This window comes from Caenorhabditis elegans, chromosome X (assembly GCF_000002985.6).
Source record: "Caenorhabditis elegans chromosome X".
Taxonomy (NCBI): Eukaryota; Metazoa; Nematoda; class Chromadorea; order Rhabditida; family Rhabditidae; genus Caenorhabditis; species Caenorhabditis elegans.
The window spans coordinates 9,484,080-9,499,432 of NC_003284.9; the positions used below are offsets into that span (position 1 = coordinate 9,484,080).

General features: G+C 33.8%; 1 protein-coding gene across 7 annotated transcripts in view; it reads left to right on the forward strand.

The window, feature by feature from the left end:
- The window catches only part of gap-2 (Ras GTPase-activating protein gap-2), a gene marked incomplete at both ends in the record, with an annotated part of 43,985 nt that overhangs the window by 11,610 nt on the left and 17,022 nt on the right, over nt 1-15,353 (forward strand). For 3 of the 7 annotated variants that reach the window (NM_077194.8, NM_077195.8, NM_077196.6), the window contains 3 exons: nt 12,462-12,682; nt 13,589-13,648; nt 14,032-14,123. In NM_077194.8, coding sequence (NP_509595.1) covers nt 12,462-12,682; nt 13,589-13,648; nt 14,032-14,123 — 373 coding nt within the window. Of the gene's footprint in view, nt 1-3,300; nt 3,364-10,952; nt 11,439-12,461; nt 12,683-13,588; nt 13,649-14,031; nt 14,124-15,353 lie in introns of those variants that run through there. The other 4 variants (NM_077193.7, NM_001307916.4, NM_171753.7 and 1 more) reach the window with 3 other exon arrangements.

Below are 15,353 nucleotides of genomic sequence, written 5' to 3' on the forward strand. Positions count from 1 at the left end.
TTTCAAAGTGCTTCTTCATTTTGCCATTTTTTATTGCTGCTTTTCTCAATTTCCAACACAATGAGATCAGTTTGTTTGTATGACTTTTTTTTACGCAAGAGTTCTCTGCGGCCTCTACTATTTCAACTAGTTTGTCCCTAGATACCACTTGACACCTCGGAAGGCACGCAATTGGTTACATCCCATGATATTAATATGAACTTTTCACAATTAAAGGTGAAGCAACGAATGCAGGAAAATTAATAACGAACGCATACTAAATTTTTATCTTCTAAAATAATATTTTTGATGTCTCCAAATCCTTTTTCGCTGAACTTTTTACATAATTTGAGTGTATAATTTTTAATTTGAAATTTCTTATAGCTCGTCAGTACTTTAAGGATTATTCTCCGTTTTTGGCTGAATTCTCTAAGAATTCAACGACTAAGTTAGCATATGGTGACCAAAATAAGCTTTTAAACCATTTACGACGGCGGAAAGTGAGAAATTCGAAAGCATTAAATGCCGATGAAAAATTGAAAGGGAGAAAAGTAACGCCTAACTTTTTTGCATATTTTGAACTGGATGTTGGGGATAACGCTAAAGCTGAGAGGGGTTTATTTGAAAACTTGTCAACCAAACCAGGGAGGCTATGCCAATCCCTTCTTTTTCGTCTTTACAAATCGTCTCAATCTTGATCCATTCGGATAATGCAATAGATGGTATGGCAGCTGTCTCGACGCATCTTCCGGACTCATTTGTAGTAGTAGCAATTTCAATGTGGGAGTGACAATTACGGCCTCCTGCCAGCTGTCTACGGTTCGCACACTTGTTAGTTACTTTTAGGTGTTCCCAGTTTTCTCCCGCGTCACAGTTTTTGACAATTCTATTTTCTTTTTGCATCTCATAATTACTACTTTGTTCGTCCTTCTACAATTTTGTACTTTTTTTTAATTCACAGGTAGAAAGAACGCCCAGTTTGAAAATTATTGTGTAGCAAATATTACTTCTGTCAGAAGAGTTTCATTTGCAAATTTGTTTTAATAGTTAGATCTGGAATATTAAATTGTGTTTAAAAATGCAGCTTAAGAAAGATTGAAGATATTTTCTTGAGCTTGCAACTAGATTCAATGACAACTGGTTTTGAATAGTGGAACAATGCGTTTGTATATGTTCTCTCTTTGTAAAAGAAGAAGAAAATATGAAAAGACCGTAATTAATCAAAAGTTTTCCAACCCTTTTTCCTGAATGTAGTCCAAAAAACGGTCTCGCAATCTTACATGGAGACGTTCTCTTACCTCTTCCTGTTATCGTTTCTTCTTGTCTTTTCTTTCAAATAACCTACATTTTTCATTTTTCTATCCCTTGCCAAGAAATACAATAAGCTTCACCTCTTCCTCGCTGATTTGATTTTCATTTTTCCTGCCAACAAACGGTTTTCTACCAGTTTTCTAATGAGATTTGCGTTCTTCATCATCTCCTTACTTGTCAGTCACTGGAATAGTTTTGTGTAAATAAGTAGATGGGTGGGGTAGGTAGGAATTGAACAACTTTCGGATTTTTTTGGAAAATGGCAGGTGTAGGTGACTCAATGTCAACTGTATCTGAATCCACTATTTGATCATCTGGTAGTGTTCTTGTAGTTTTCAATATTGAATAAAGCGGTAAGAATATCTTTTTTCAGTCTTATAACAATTACCTTTTTTATATTTTGTGCATGCTATTTGATTTTTGAATTCATTGCCAAAATAATTTTTAATAAAAACAGTGTGTTTTTGGTTTCAGCTTTTTCTTTAAGATAACAATCAAAATCCCACACCCCTAAGAAATTGAGAATTCTTGTTCACACCCACTTCTGAAAATTTTTGAGGGCACCTCACGACTATTAATGTTCACTTCATTTTTGTGTGTTCTTTTTTTGCTACGTAGAGTTTGTTGACAAATATAGAAGTTTTCAGAGTTCCTACCTTATAGATCAAAAATGATTTTTTTTTAGTTTAAAAATTGAAAATTGGATAAAAATAACAAGCGCAAAGGAAATTTCTCAAATTTTGATTTATTTTTATCACCATTTGATGAAACTCAAAATGCGTGTGTTAACATATTTAAATGATTTTCTGATAAATTTTTTTTTAATTTCGAAAGAGAAATCGAAACAATAATTGTAAAGCAATATAACAAACTATAGTTTTTATTTGTTTGTATTGCAGAATCGATAGTATTGCACAAAAACACATTCTCGAAAATTAGTACTGCATCCCATTCCTTTTGTTTCTTGAGTCGCCTTAAGAATACGTAAATTTTGAAAACATTTTTTGTTAATTTTTTGATGATTCCTTACAAACTCACAGAAATTTTCAAATAATTATGTTTTTTCATTACAATAACACACTTTCTAGTTTTTGAAAAGTAAAGTTGAAGTTCTTGTAAAAAACTTCAATCTCAAAATGTTAATTTTTAAATTTCATACGGTATACTAATACATCATTACTATATATAAAGCGCTATTTCATTTCATATTGGTGAATTCAGGTTTATACGTTCATAATAAATTTTACACTGTGCAATCTACAATTCCACGCTGACCAGCTATAATTCTAGTTATTTTTATTTTTGGATCTCCGTTTAATTTGTGTTGATTATCTTAGATTGGCTCACTGTTCACAATCAGGCGATTAGAGAACATGTTAGATATCACTAGATAACAAGATACGCAGACAGAAATATGAAAGGGATCGAGGGAGGCGCCATTGAGCAAATGATTGGAAAACAGTCTTTGTGTGTGAAACGAAACGAGTCTTCCATTTCTCTCACCTTTTCTACCTCAATTTTGGCGGCTGCTGTCGGCAATTGGCAGCAGACCACCGGTCAGATTTAGGGGAGGGGGTATTTTGCCATAGATATATTTATGTTTTTTGAGAAAAAATGAATTGAAATGAGGAATGAGGCGAGAAGAAAAAGAGTAAGAACAATACTCTTCAACCTTCACATATCCTTTTTCGGGTTGCCTTGTCATTTCATCGTATCCTTCCTCCACCCTTTTTTTTTCTATTGGTTTCCTCACACTTTCGACCATCCAATTGGTTTTGCTGTTTTCTTTATTCCAATGTGATGTTTAGCTATTCCCAGACCACACGGTTGTTCCCTTTGTAATGTTTTTTGCAATCCATTGACCTCGTAAAACTCGTAAACTGCATTGTCTTATATCACTTCACAGTTATTTTATGAATCTCCTCAAATTCTAACCACACATCATTCCCGAAATCTTTTTTTCCCTTAACTTTATTCCCTTAACTTGACTTATCCTGCACATTTGTAGAGACTCTTTCGGTAATTCGATGGAGACATTTGATATACGACCGTCCAAATATGGCAGTGTGCGTGGTAAGTTTTTCCCACTTTTTTTTACACCGAAGCATGAATATAATCAAATAGTTGCATTCAATCGTAAATTTATTTACAAATTATGTAATATAATGTATACTTCTTAGTTTGAAACAACCTTTGCAAATGTTCAAACAGTAGATATATTTTTATAGCTGGCTTATCATTTTTTTTTATATTAAAAAAAAGTTTGGCTCAAAACGGGGCTCGGCGATAATCAACAATTTTGCAAATGCCAAACTTTATAATTGGCGATAATAGGTATTCTCGTCAGCCGCCAAATATTGAAAAACTCGACGCCTATCTACTTTTAACAATTTCATAAATGACACACATACGTAAATAAAATAGCGCAAAAATAAATACAGCGATCTCAAACTGTAGTGAATATTTTTCACTTCCCGTGTAATGAAAGATTGACAAATGGCTATTGCCGCCCAACTCTGGGGTCAAATATTTACTATGAATTACACTTAGACACATGGTATTAAGCCTTTGTTGATTGATTAAAAATATTTTGGAACTTAATTGTGAAACTAAATTTTCCTGAAACGTCGCATTTTCATCTGTATTTTTTTCTTGAGCAGCATGTCACATGGAATCCTTTTAATTTTTGTTGTACGTTCTCCAAGATTAAATTTTACAAAAATGTGTAAATACCCCAAAAGTAGCTAATGTTTTGCATATTCCATTTGGTTCACCAGATGACTTATTATTGAAAATTCTGAACCGTTGTGAAAAATATCCAATTTCCGGGCGCCGCTCTTAGTTTTCTACCACCAAATCCTGAGACTTTTTATTACCATCTTTCTTCTTGAACCTCATTTCCTTTTGCCTTCGTTTTCCAGTTATACCATTGCATTCCATTATCTTGAAAAGTGAAAAACGAACCAGGAATAGAAGCAGAAATGAATAGTTCTTTATTATCTTTTGAAAAAATGCTCAATTTCCTTTCATGATATGTAGTATTTCTTTCTGATTCGCAAATTGAGGAAGATGAGAGTATTAATTTCGATTTTTCCGTTCATAATTTTTCTCAATACCATCTCTGGCGAAATGAAATGATACTTATTGATTTCAAAACCATTGTCTTCCTATTCCGATTGTTTACCAACTGCTCGTATGAATTAGTTTTTCAATAATGTTTTTTATATTGAAAACTGGTTTTTGAATTAACTACTGATTATCCTTCTTTAACAAGTGATTATTATTTTGAGATCCTAACAAATTATTTAGTTTAAATTGTTTGTGATTAACAAATATTAAAGTCATTAAAACAATTTATGTTCTATGCTAGTAAATATGCAACTTCAGCATAATCAAAAGTTCAGAAGTCATTAGATATTTTCAGTGAAATGACGTTAGTATTCCCCTGAATAGATTTAATGTCTGTTTATAGCAGAACTCTGAATAGATGTTTGCCGTAAACGTTGAAACAATGATTACAGCTTATCAGATTCTCAATAATAGGGTTGAAGTTTGAAAATGTCCGCTGAAAAGGAATTTGAGCGAAACATAACGACATCTGGAGGCGTTCGGAGCCCTACCATTAGTGTGACGCGTTGAAAAACTTTTTTTTGCTTGTGCTGAACTGAAATAAAAGTTTCAAAATTGTAGAATTTCAATAGAATTAAAAAGTAACATTTTGTTCTAACAAGATTCATGTATAATGCTTTTGAACTTTTTTACTCTGTGACTTTATGTACGTATGAACTTCAGTTACGTGTTGATCGCTAAACACATAAACCTGAAATTCCAACAGCTTATGTTTTTGTGATATAAAAATTTGCATTTGCACAAAGCTAGAAAACATCTTCGTTTTAAGTTTACATGAAATACATAGAAGTACATTTAACTTCCTTTCGTATGTGTTCAATTCACTTTTGTAGGAAAATCAAGTGTTACTATAAGACCAAGGATTTCTAAAACATGATTGATTGTCAATTATGCATAACAATTATAAAAAAGTTTGTTCAGGTCTCGGTCACAGAAAAATATTGATAAATATAAACGCGTTTGTTAATTTACAATACTGATGTCTGTGTCATATTTATAACGTCTTTTGGTGTATTAATATATCTAACATAATTTTGTTTTATTTACCCGTTTCAACAGATTTGAAACATCTGGTATGTCAAAATTAACAACTTAGTATGGTAACGTACTGAGTCGAACTTTTTCATTTTAGACAAAAACCTAACATCTGTCAATAACGGTATCATAAACAATTTGATAAATGTATTGACCATCCACCGGAAAATCATAGCGCTTACAGCATCTCTGACACACGAGACCCCGAACCCAAACCACTCATAAATCGTGAAGATGATCGAGAGATGGGTTTGAAAGAGAGGGAAAAAAGAATAAAAGAGATGAACCTGAGGTTTATCATTTAAACGGAACATACCTCGCCCGTGTTGCCTACCGTTTTCAATTTCACACCTTTTCCGTGAAAATTTATTTTCTCTGTGGAAATTTGAATAAAGGATTTAGGAGTGAGATTTGAAAGATGAATCGAGGGAATCTCATTTGCATTCTTCTTCATAATCGAGAAAACAAGAGCGTTCGGATGTGAAGCAAGATATCGAGAAACCTACATCTTAGCTTATCAATTTTATTGATCTGACCCTCTAGGTATGGAAACTTTAATTGCAAACAACACAAAGTGAAGACTATGCAATACTATTTTGGTTCTTTTTCAGAAGATATGAAAATCGTATCCGAGTGAGATAAGATCAATTAGCCTTGATGGTTGATAACGCTTTTACTCTTATGCAATAGAATTTAAACATTACCATGAATGACGTTAAAGACATTTTCTGAGATTTTATGAAGTTCTAATTTTTAAATACATCACGCTGAATGAAGACAAAACAACCACAAATCATGGGTCCAAATCTACCAAAAAACTCAGGTGAAATGCGAAGTGCGAGAGCTATGCCATTTCAATCCTTATCATTTGTCATTTATCACATCCTCCATCCGCCTTCTTTCAACAGCTGATAACTTTTTGTTAGACTGCATTTCTCCTCAACTCATCTAACCCGCGGGCACTTCCGAGTAGCGGGGCAAAAAAAAAACGACTGCACCTCCACGTCTTCTCCCCGATTACAAAGTGAAGGTGGGCGGAGCCAGATGCCGAATTTTGGCAGTCGGTCAAACGCTCCCGCCGCACACACACTCTCCTTCCGTTGTTTCTTCCTCACGTTTCTGCAACTGGCCTCTCTTCTTCTTTATCTTGCTTCTACTCTCATCGGTTCCGCCTATTTTGGATCCTTTCCCGCATTTTAACAAAGGACACCCGTGAACTCCTTGAGCTCAAAACAGGTCCTTTCGATATTTCTCCTCCAAAATGGCAATCATTAACTACTGCTATATTCCGTTAATGATTATCGGAGAAATTTGGACCTACCTGTGCGTTGCTTACTTTAGCGCCTGTGAAAAAATCAGTGGATTTTTCCGAAAATGGATGCTATGTTGCTGCCAGAGTGAGCTCAAGAATGAGAATGTGGAAGCCGCGACCGGAACATCAGGAACATCTCCTCCACACTCTGGAGCATCAGAAACAGACCGATCACTTGCTACGGAAGGAGAGTTGAAGCCATTCTTAGCTCAACCAGAAGATGTCGAGGAATCAGAGGCTGCAACCAGTTGTGAGTCACAGATGTAAATTTAACTGGGAAATAACTCATAATTAAAGCTTATACTTACAAATGCAAAAATATTTGTTTTTAACACGTTACTTTGTATTTATTAATTGTATCATTTTCTGCATCTTAACTACTCTTGCAATTTGTATTTTGTAAATTGGTCCCCTGTCCTTTCTGCCACCCCGGTTTTTTAGTTATCCAATGGATTTCCGATCCCTAAAGCCATCAATCTTTTGATCTATACAGCTTTCCCCTTATTTCCTGCTCGATCGATTTTTTTGAACATTGACTTTGCCTGATTTTGAATCTTGTTTGTTGCTTAATATTCTAAATTTTTTTGAAAAAATCAGTTTCCCTATTCTTTCCGCTGTTTTTTTTTTTACTTTCCTGGCTGAAAATCAAACAGCTTGCTTAACTATGTGATATGATAAAAAGGATATGTTGCAACTGTGTCTTTTTCTCCCGTTTCCTATATGCCGTGAACTCTTTATCGCTATATCGAGCGACTACGCACCGGCAAACTGGTTTTAAATACTCTCTGACATATCATCATTAACATTTTGTCATTTGACGATACTGCGAACGTCATAGAATTTGCTAACACTACTCATTCATGAAAAACATGATGATGGACTGTTTTACTAACCGAAAGTTGTTTGCTGAGTAATGGCTGAACGGCTGAAATGCTTTTGTATGCGGTGATTAAGAATTGAATCGATGTGTGAAAATAATGTGCAGTGGCCCTTGTTGTGTTGACACGGAAAAAAAATGAGAAAAGCTCTTGTAAAATTTGTGGATTGAAAAAAACAACATTCTGAATCGTAGCTAGGATATTCATTTTTTGAAAAAGTTGAAGAATTTATGTGTCTCTTGACTTTTTTTTACTTTTCTCTCAAGCCACGTCAGATTCTAAATCAAAGCTGAAACATAACCAGAAAAATCTAGGAATCTAAAATAAGACTGCCCAAGTAGTTCTTCCATGAAAAACGGAATAATGAAGTCTAGGAAGCCTTCATCAAAGCAGTTGTCCTTGCGGAATAAGGAAAAAAGCTAAATGAGATGGTGTGTCCGAATTGAATTGCTCTCTGTTGAAAATAGGAGAAAATGGAAGAAAATGGAAAAATTGACATGAAGGATGGCGGAAAAAAAAACAAAATGGTTTACTTCAGTTTAAGGGCCACAAAACGGAGAGCCTTTGTTGCCTCATTGTTTTTCATTATTTCCCAACTCCATTCTGAGACTTTCAACTGGAAGAAATCGGTGCATCTACCTTTACTGCTACTTTTCTTTTCCCATTTCTATAACTTTTAGGTTTTCGTTACAAAATTTGTATTTCCTCTAACTTTTTCAAATTACTCTTGTGGTCCGATCCATCATAAAATGACGTTTTTCGATAATAATACCAATGCTCTCTCAAAATTTATGACCGTTTTCTTCATGTTTTGCTTTTGTTTTTAATGCTCTTCGTATGAACTTATATAGCAAGGAGCCAAAAGTGGAGTTAGAGCTGCAAAAAGAAAAGAGTCCAGCGTTTCAAAATAAAGTTCGTAGAACCTGGGGGAGTCCATTATCAGAAACAATGTATATGGAACTGAGTCGTCTAATTAGATTACTTTGGTATTGAGGGCATTCCTTTTTCGAAAATTTATTTTAAGCTAATATACAGTATTTGCTCATTGTTTTAATGTGCATTGGTAGACAGAAGCAAAAAAAAAATTTTTTAAACACACAAGGCAGGAATGATGTCTTCAACTAAGTTTTAGATAACTATCAATATCAAACATTAGCACAACTGTTACCAAGGTATACACAGTTTAATGCTACTCTTTTTAGTCATGCTGCTGCAAAAGATTCAGCAAAATTCTAACTTGCTAATATACATTTTGAAATTAAATGGAACTTAACTGAGATTTTTTGTAATATTATAGCTAAAGCTTGACAACTTTTAACAAATTATTCAAGAACTGTATGCTCTTATTATGTGTTCACTGTTTATGTATGCTTCTACATTTTAAATATGCATCAGTTATACAACAAATTGCACTTTTGATAATTTTGTACTCATTTGGGACTGAATGACTTTTTACAGTTGTAGATGTTTTTAGATGTTGCAAAAAATGTTTGAAATAATTTCAATAAATTTTTCATTTTCTGATTTTAAAATCTAATTGGGAAAACATGATTTATATTGTACATAAGAAAGATCGCCTTAAGATTTTTTAATAGAACATTCTTCAAACTTTTTTGATCAAAATAAACATTTTCCGACTTTTTGTAGCTATTTTGTAGCAGACATCAATAATACAATTTTATGATACTCATTTGTGAATTTTGGTTTTCTCAGTTCTCAAAATATCCAATCAGATTCCAACAAAAAGTTTTGCGTTTTTGGGTGGTTTAACAATAGACGCGTTTAATTTTTGTAGCCAAATTCAAGTTCCATGAAACCAATAACTTTCCAATCCTAGTTTCCATAAATATCTAGAATAATTGAGAGTCATTCTGAACGCAATTCGCGATAAGGCAATTAGAAATCACGCTCATTCGGCACATCGTTCGCACAAACATGTAACCACCATTATACTAATTGAAAATGTAATTGCAATAGAAACCCTTTATTTTTTCATTTCAAGTTTTTTTCTTGGCAAATGACATTTTTGTGATTGTTGAATAGCGATACTGTAGGCGGTGAAGATAACATGTCGTGTTCCCCTTTGAGTGATGGTTAGGGTGCGCTTGTCCCGATTCAAGTGGTCACATAAGTGGTACGAGCGTTGGATGAGCAAACGACACAATCAAAAACGAGATCTGATATAAAAATTCGTACGATTTGATGTTCCACTCTCGAATCCTTCATGTGCTCAAAAACCTGCAATGGTGAATATATTGTGCTCTGCTTCTTGAAACACAAAAACACGAGCAAAAGATCAATAAATAGATAAGTCGAAAAGAAGCATTATTTGCTCTTTTTCTCAGAATTTTTGAACAGTAAATCCGTATAATTATATTGGCAGAACACAGAACAAAACATTTTTTTAAAACTTTTCCGATGAGCATCCTTGGGCCAGATTTTATGTGTCCTTGAATTTAGATTGAATCCGATTGGAATCTACAAATCTATGTAAATCTAAACAGAGGTTTTGGTTTTTTTTTGACCATCCCATGAGAACCTTTTTAGGCAAATAGAAAGATTGGAAGTAATTCTTGAATAATCAATTCTCAGTGCAACCTTGCAATTTGATGAGATTCCATAATGGATCACAAAATAGACAAAAAAGTAACTTTGATTTTCTTAAATGCAATCATTTATTGCTGCAATCCACGGTACGCGTAGACATTGTAATTTTTTAATATCATTGAAGATTGAATATATTTTATATTTCATAGCAAATACTATTGGGGTACCGTTTGCAAAATATATTAGTGGTTGATTATTCCATCAGCGCCAAGTGAGCGTTTCCAATTTAAACTTTCCAACGTTCTTGAATAGAAGTTGCCTGTAGATGTGTAAAAAGGTGTGAAAATTGAAAGTTGAAGTGTTATTTCACACTTTCACACATTAAAGTTTTCGAACAGATTATTGTTATCATAACGATTATCACCACCTTCGCCCTTTAACACCGAAAACGTAGGAATGCGAGTAAAATTCTTCATGCCAATTAAGTGTCATTAAGACGCAAGGTGAAAAGGCAGGCAGATGAGATTATTTGATGCTATCAAACTTATGCATATAGTGACGCAGACTCCATGACAACAATTGCGGCTTAGGTGCCCCGCGCGGAAAGAGCGCGGAAGATGTGTAGGCGACCAGAGAGTAAGCCCTCCGTTGAGGCACACTGTATACAGGAGAGTGGGCGGAGTGACAGAGAGGGTAAGAGTGACCATCAAGAACAACGGGCGCTGATGCATTTTTCCCTCACTTGCCTCTTCTTCTTTGATTTGAATCGAAAGGAATCGTACACGATTGTCACGGCAGAAGCTTAGATATAAAAAGAGAAGGAGGGATACTTAAAGTGAGAGAGAGAAGAACAGAGTGACAGAAAACGGTAGAGAGAAAAGAAGGGGAAGGCCTTCCAGTGCCATTCCTAGATCCCTCCCTTTTTACCACCCCGTTCATTAATAATCTTTCTGTCACTTTTCCTCTTTTTCTTCCTCTTTCTCTGATTACCTCCTTCTCTGTGATTCTTGCTGCTGCCACTCTATTATTATTATCAGTGATTGGCGTTGCGTGTTGCAAGGCCAAATGTGTTGCGACCACCCACTAACTCCATAGCAACTCTTCATTCGTTTTCCCATTTTTATTTGTTTGTTTTATAAAAATGAGACGTTATGGAATCTCGCCCTGGTATTCTCAAAGTACGTATTCTCTAAATATTATTCCTGAAGAATATGTGCCACCTGTGGACTATGATATCGATTTTCGTGGTAACTTTTCTCGAGTTTTATATGTTTACCTAGGCAAACCTAACATGCTAACACCTTGAAATCAATCTTCAGCGAGTCGGAAAATTTATTTTATGTATCTTTTCCGACGAGGAAAAAAAGAAAGAAAAAAACAAGCTTTTTGTCCTGCACTCTTCGGTTCCTGTCTGGGAAAGAATAGGATAAACAAATGATAATGCGGTCACGCCGATGGTGTGATGTTTAAGAAAACGTGGCGGGATGATTGATGGAGAAGCTTATCTTACATGATGTATTATAGTCATTCAATTTTAAAATCATTTTTCACTCGGAACAAATAATGCAAATATCGGAAATCCAGTTATTAAAAACTATAAAGAAGTTTTACAAAATTATATTTTAGTTCTGCTATATCATTAATTTATTCAAATTTTCAAAAGTTGTGGGGTATATTTTCAAAAGTTAAAGTTAGCGTTGTTAAAATTTTATCCCACTCAAATATGTTGTTTGATTTTAAAAAATAGATTTTGTTAGAGTTTACTTTTCTAAAAATCAATATTTTTTCTCACAATGAAATTGATCCTAATCACAATATGTGCTTTCAAACAATTTTTAAGTTGTAAAAATAAATTACATATCAATGCTTCTTGGTATCATTTTTTGCTATCACGTTTGACAGAAAACTTCACGGTGATCATCTCACCACTATCTACTCCTTATTCACATTCGACACCACACTTTAAAACATAATTCTGGATTCATTGGCAATGATGGCTTCAGGTTTCAAATAATGCGATAGGGTTAGACACGTTAATTCAAGCGTTTCTCGCGCGCGCGCACGTCTTCCCGCATTTCTATCTATTGTTTTACTCGCATTTTTGTGATCATAACAAATACCGAGGGAAATAATGTGTGCACAAGTGGGAAATACAAACCGGCACTGGTAGACAACAGTGCACAGGGGCCAAAAAGGTTAAACTTGATGTAGATATGCACGAATACCATTAATTACTTGTGCAAATCAACGTCAATCTAATCGATTTTTAGATGCAATCCACGACGAAACGAATTCCGGCGGTGCTCAGGTTGGAGGAGAGTCCTTGGATCGGAGGGGATGGTCTGGGGCGTCGACTGGAAATAGAACCACATTGACAGCATCAGTGCACAATAATCTGATGAATGGACGGATGTCATCGTCTAGTCACAATCTTTCGACTAGGCTGTCCGGATCTACACAGAATTTAAACCAACCTACAAATGCATATGGGGTGAGTGAAAACTTTCAAGTTATATGTAAACTGGTTGTTTTCAAAACAATATTTAAAGATCAGTGACAACTGATTTTTTAAAGAGGTTGAGATTTTGATGAGATGCATTATAATTACAAAAATTGTTGTATTTTGTTTGTAACTGACTTTTAAATTTGTCGCAACTCTGGTTGTCTATTGAAGGAAATTCTTAGTATTTTACAGTTTCAAATTGTTGAATAGTTTCCAATCAGCTTCAAAATTTTCAATGAACAAATATCACAATACCACCTAATATTTCATAATGATGTGGTAAGAAAATACAAGAACGAATTTTCAAAAATAACATTTTTAGCCAAAGACAGTTTTGTTTATTTAGCATTACTCAAATACTATGCTTGGTTAGTTTGTATTAAATATAACCAATCAAATTCAACAAGATGTTTGTTCTACTTTAAAAAATAATACTTAGTTAGTCAGTACTTAGACAGCATATGAAATCAATCAAGAGTAGGTGTCAATCATAAATTTCATAAAGTTTTAATCAAATTTTGAAAAATCAACTCACTTGAATGCTCGATTAAACTGTAGAAAAACGAGAATTTTTTCAGTTATTTTTTATTTTACCAAAATTTTACCAAAACCGTACTTTCAGTAACGAAAATACGAAAAGAAAGCAAAAACGTATTTAGGTATTATTTGAAAAAGCACATTCACGCACATTAATATTTTTTGAATGGTGGGAGTGTATGTGGTGACTCACACAATTGCAAACCACTAACAGTGCCACAAATGGAAAAATACAACTGATAACTGTTTTCTTATGACAAAGCGGCTCGCATACCCGACGAAATGAGAATGTTCGACGTGACTCAGTTCTCGGCGAACGATGTCTATATTATTATTAATTCCATGTGGCAATTACAGTTCCCCATCGTGCCACCGGCAAATAACCCATCGGATTCGTCTGCGTCAGGTCGTATTGCAGTGAGTTTTGAATGGTTTTGTCTAATACCGAACTGGTTTCAAAATTGTGATCAAAAGAAAATTCAAAGAGATCATACGATGATCGTGCAAAATTAGTTTAGGTTTCAGTCTAGGAAATATATTATTGTTTAAGAAACCTAGAATGGATATGAATTGTATTGAAATTGAAATTGTTGGTACTTTCTCTTCGGATTATGTTTTCTTTTTTAGATTGGGAGACAATGATTCCTGAGCCAAAAAAATAATAACTTTTTCATTTTCAACAATTTTTGGGTACAGCTTCTACTCAAAAACCGAACAGTGAATAATAATTTTGTGTCTTCTTTAAATTCTCACTTGAATTCTTGAGCGAATCAGGAAAACTCATAAAGACATATTTTCAGAATCTCTTATCACGACCGTTCCGTTCAAACCCACTAAAAAGAACAAAGAGTGTGAGCAAAATGGAAAAATCGCTGGCAGAAGCAAATCAACAGTGAGTTTTTATCTGTTTGCGTTTGTAATTATTTCATCAACAAATTAAGTATTTTGGTTGAATAGTGAACATAAAAATAATAATGAAACAAAACATTTGAAACTCGTAAAATCGGTGAGATCAAGAGATATTCGAAACCTTTCATAAGTAACCAATGCTGGACCCCCAGCTGTTTCCACTTGGTTATTGTAATCGTAAAGCCCAATAATTGGAGGCATTTATCATAGGGCCCATCTCCCCCTCAAAAATCTTTTTCATTTTACATTTCATCTTCCCGCGTTTTTTTGTTTGGTGTCATTCACACTTCATCCAAGTGCACGCCTATTGATAAAACACTCCAAAAACTCTTAGTGCAATCTAAATTCTCACTTGTCTTCTGTTTGTTATAAGGTCACAATATGTTTAATACAAGATGTTCCTTTGAATACATTTTTTGAAAACACCAGTTTTTAGTTTTCTTAAAATTAAAATATCAGAAAACATTTTCTCAAAACAAGCAACTAATTTCTCAAATCAACAACTTATTTGTTCTGAAAGTTGTTGACCTTATTTTTAATTACTACTGAGAATAGATTTTATTTCATCTAGACACCTGAGTTTTATTACATTCTCACCAACAGAAAAAAAGAAAAACCAAAGGCGCGAGTTTTCCCTAAGATTTTTGAGTTTTCCAGTTTTTTTCTCTAAAACACGTTTTTAATACACGTACAGAGTGTAGATTTCTATTTCAGAAAAAAACAGAATTTGCGTTTTCCCGGATATTCAAATTTCAATTTTATTTTTGTTTTGCTTTTAATGGACGCTTCTTTTTACCTATTTGTTTATAGCTAAACAATGTATATATTTTCAATTTTAACAAGCGGAGCAATCTGCAGAAAAGAACACTTTTTTTTTTTAAGAACACTTTTTGAAACAATTACTGCATTTTTACTAATTTCCTATGTACGATATGTTTTATATTATGTTGTTTGAAATAGTGCGGGCACAACATTTAGAGTTTTTGTTTTATTTCTAAATTTAATTTATAATCAAGACTACACACCAATATTTTACAAAGTCGTGTTCTACTCTGAAGAAAAGGTTAAACCGATTTTGAACAGTCAGTCGCAGCAAAATATAGTGAAAATGTTGGGTTTTTTCAACAACTGGTTTAACTACCTCTTTTCACTTTTAACCCGATTGCATAACCAATTCGAGATGAGATCAGCCTATCTATTATATTTTTGTATT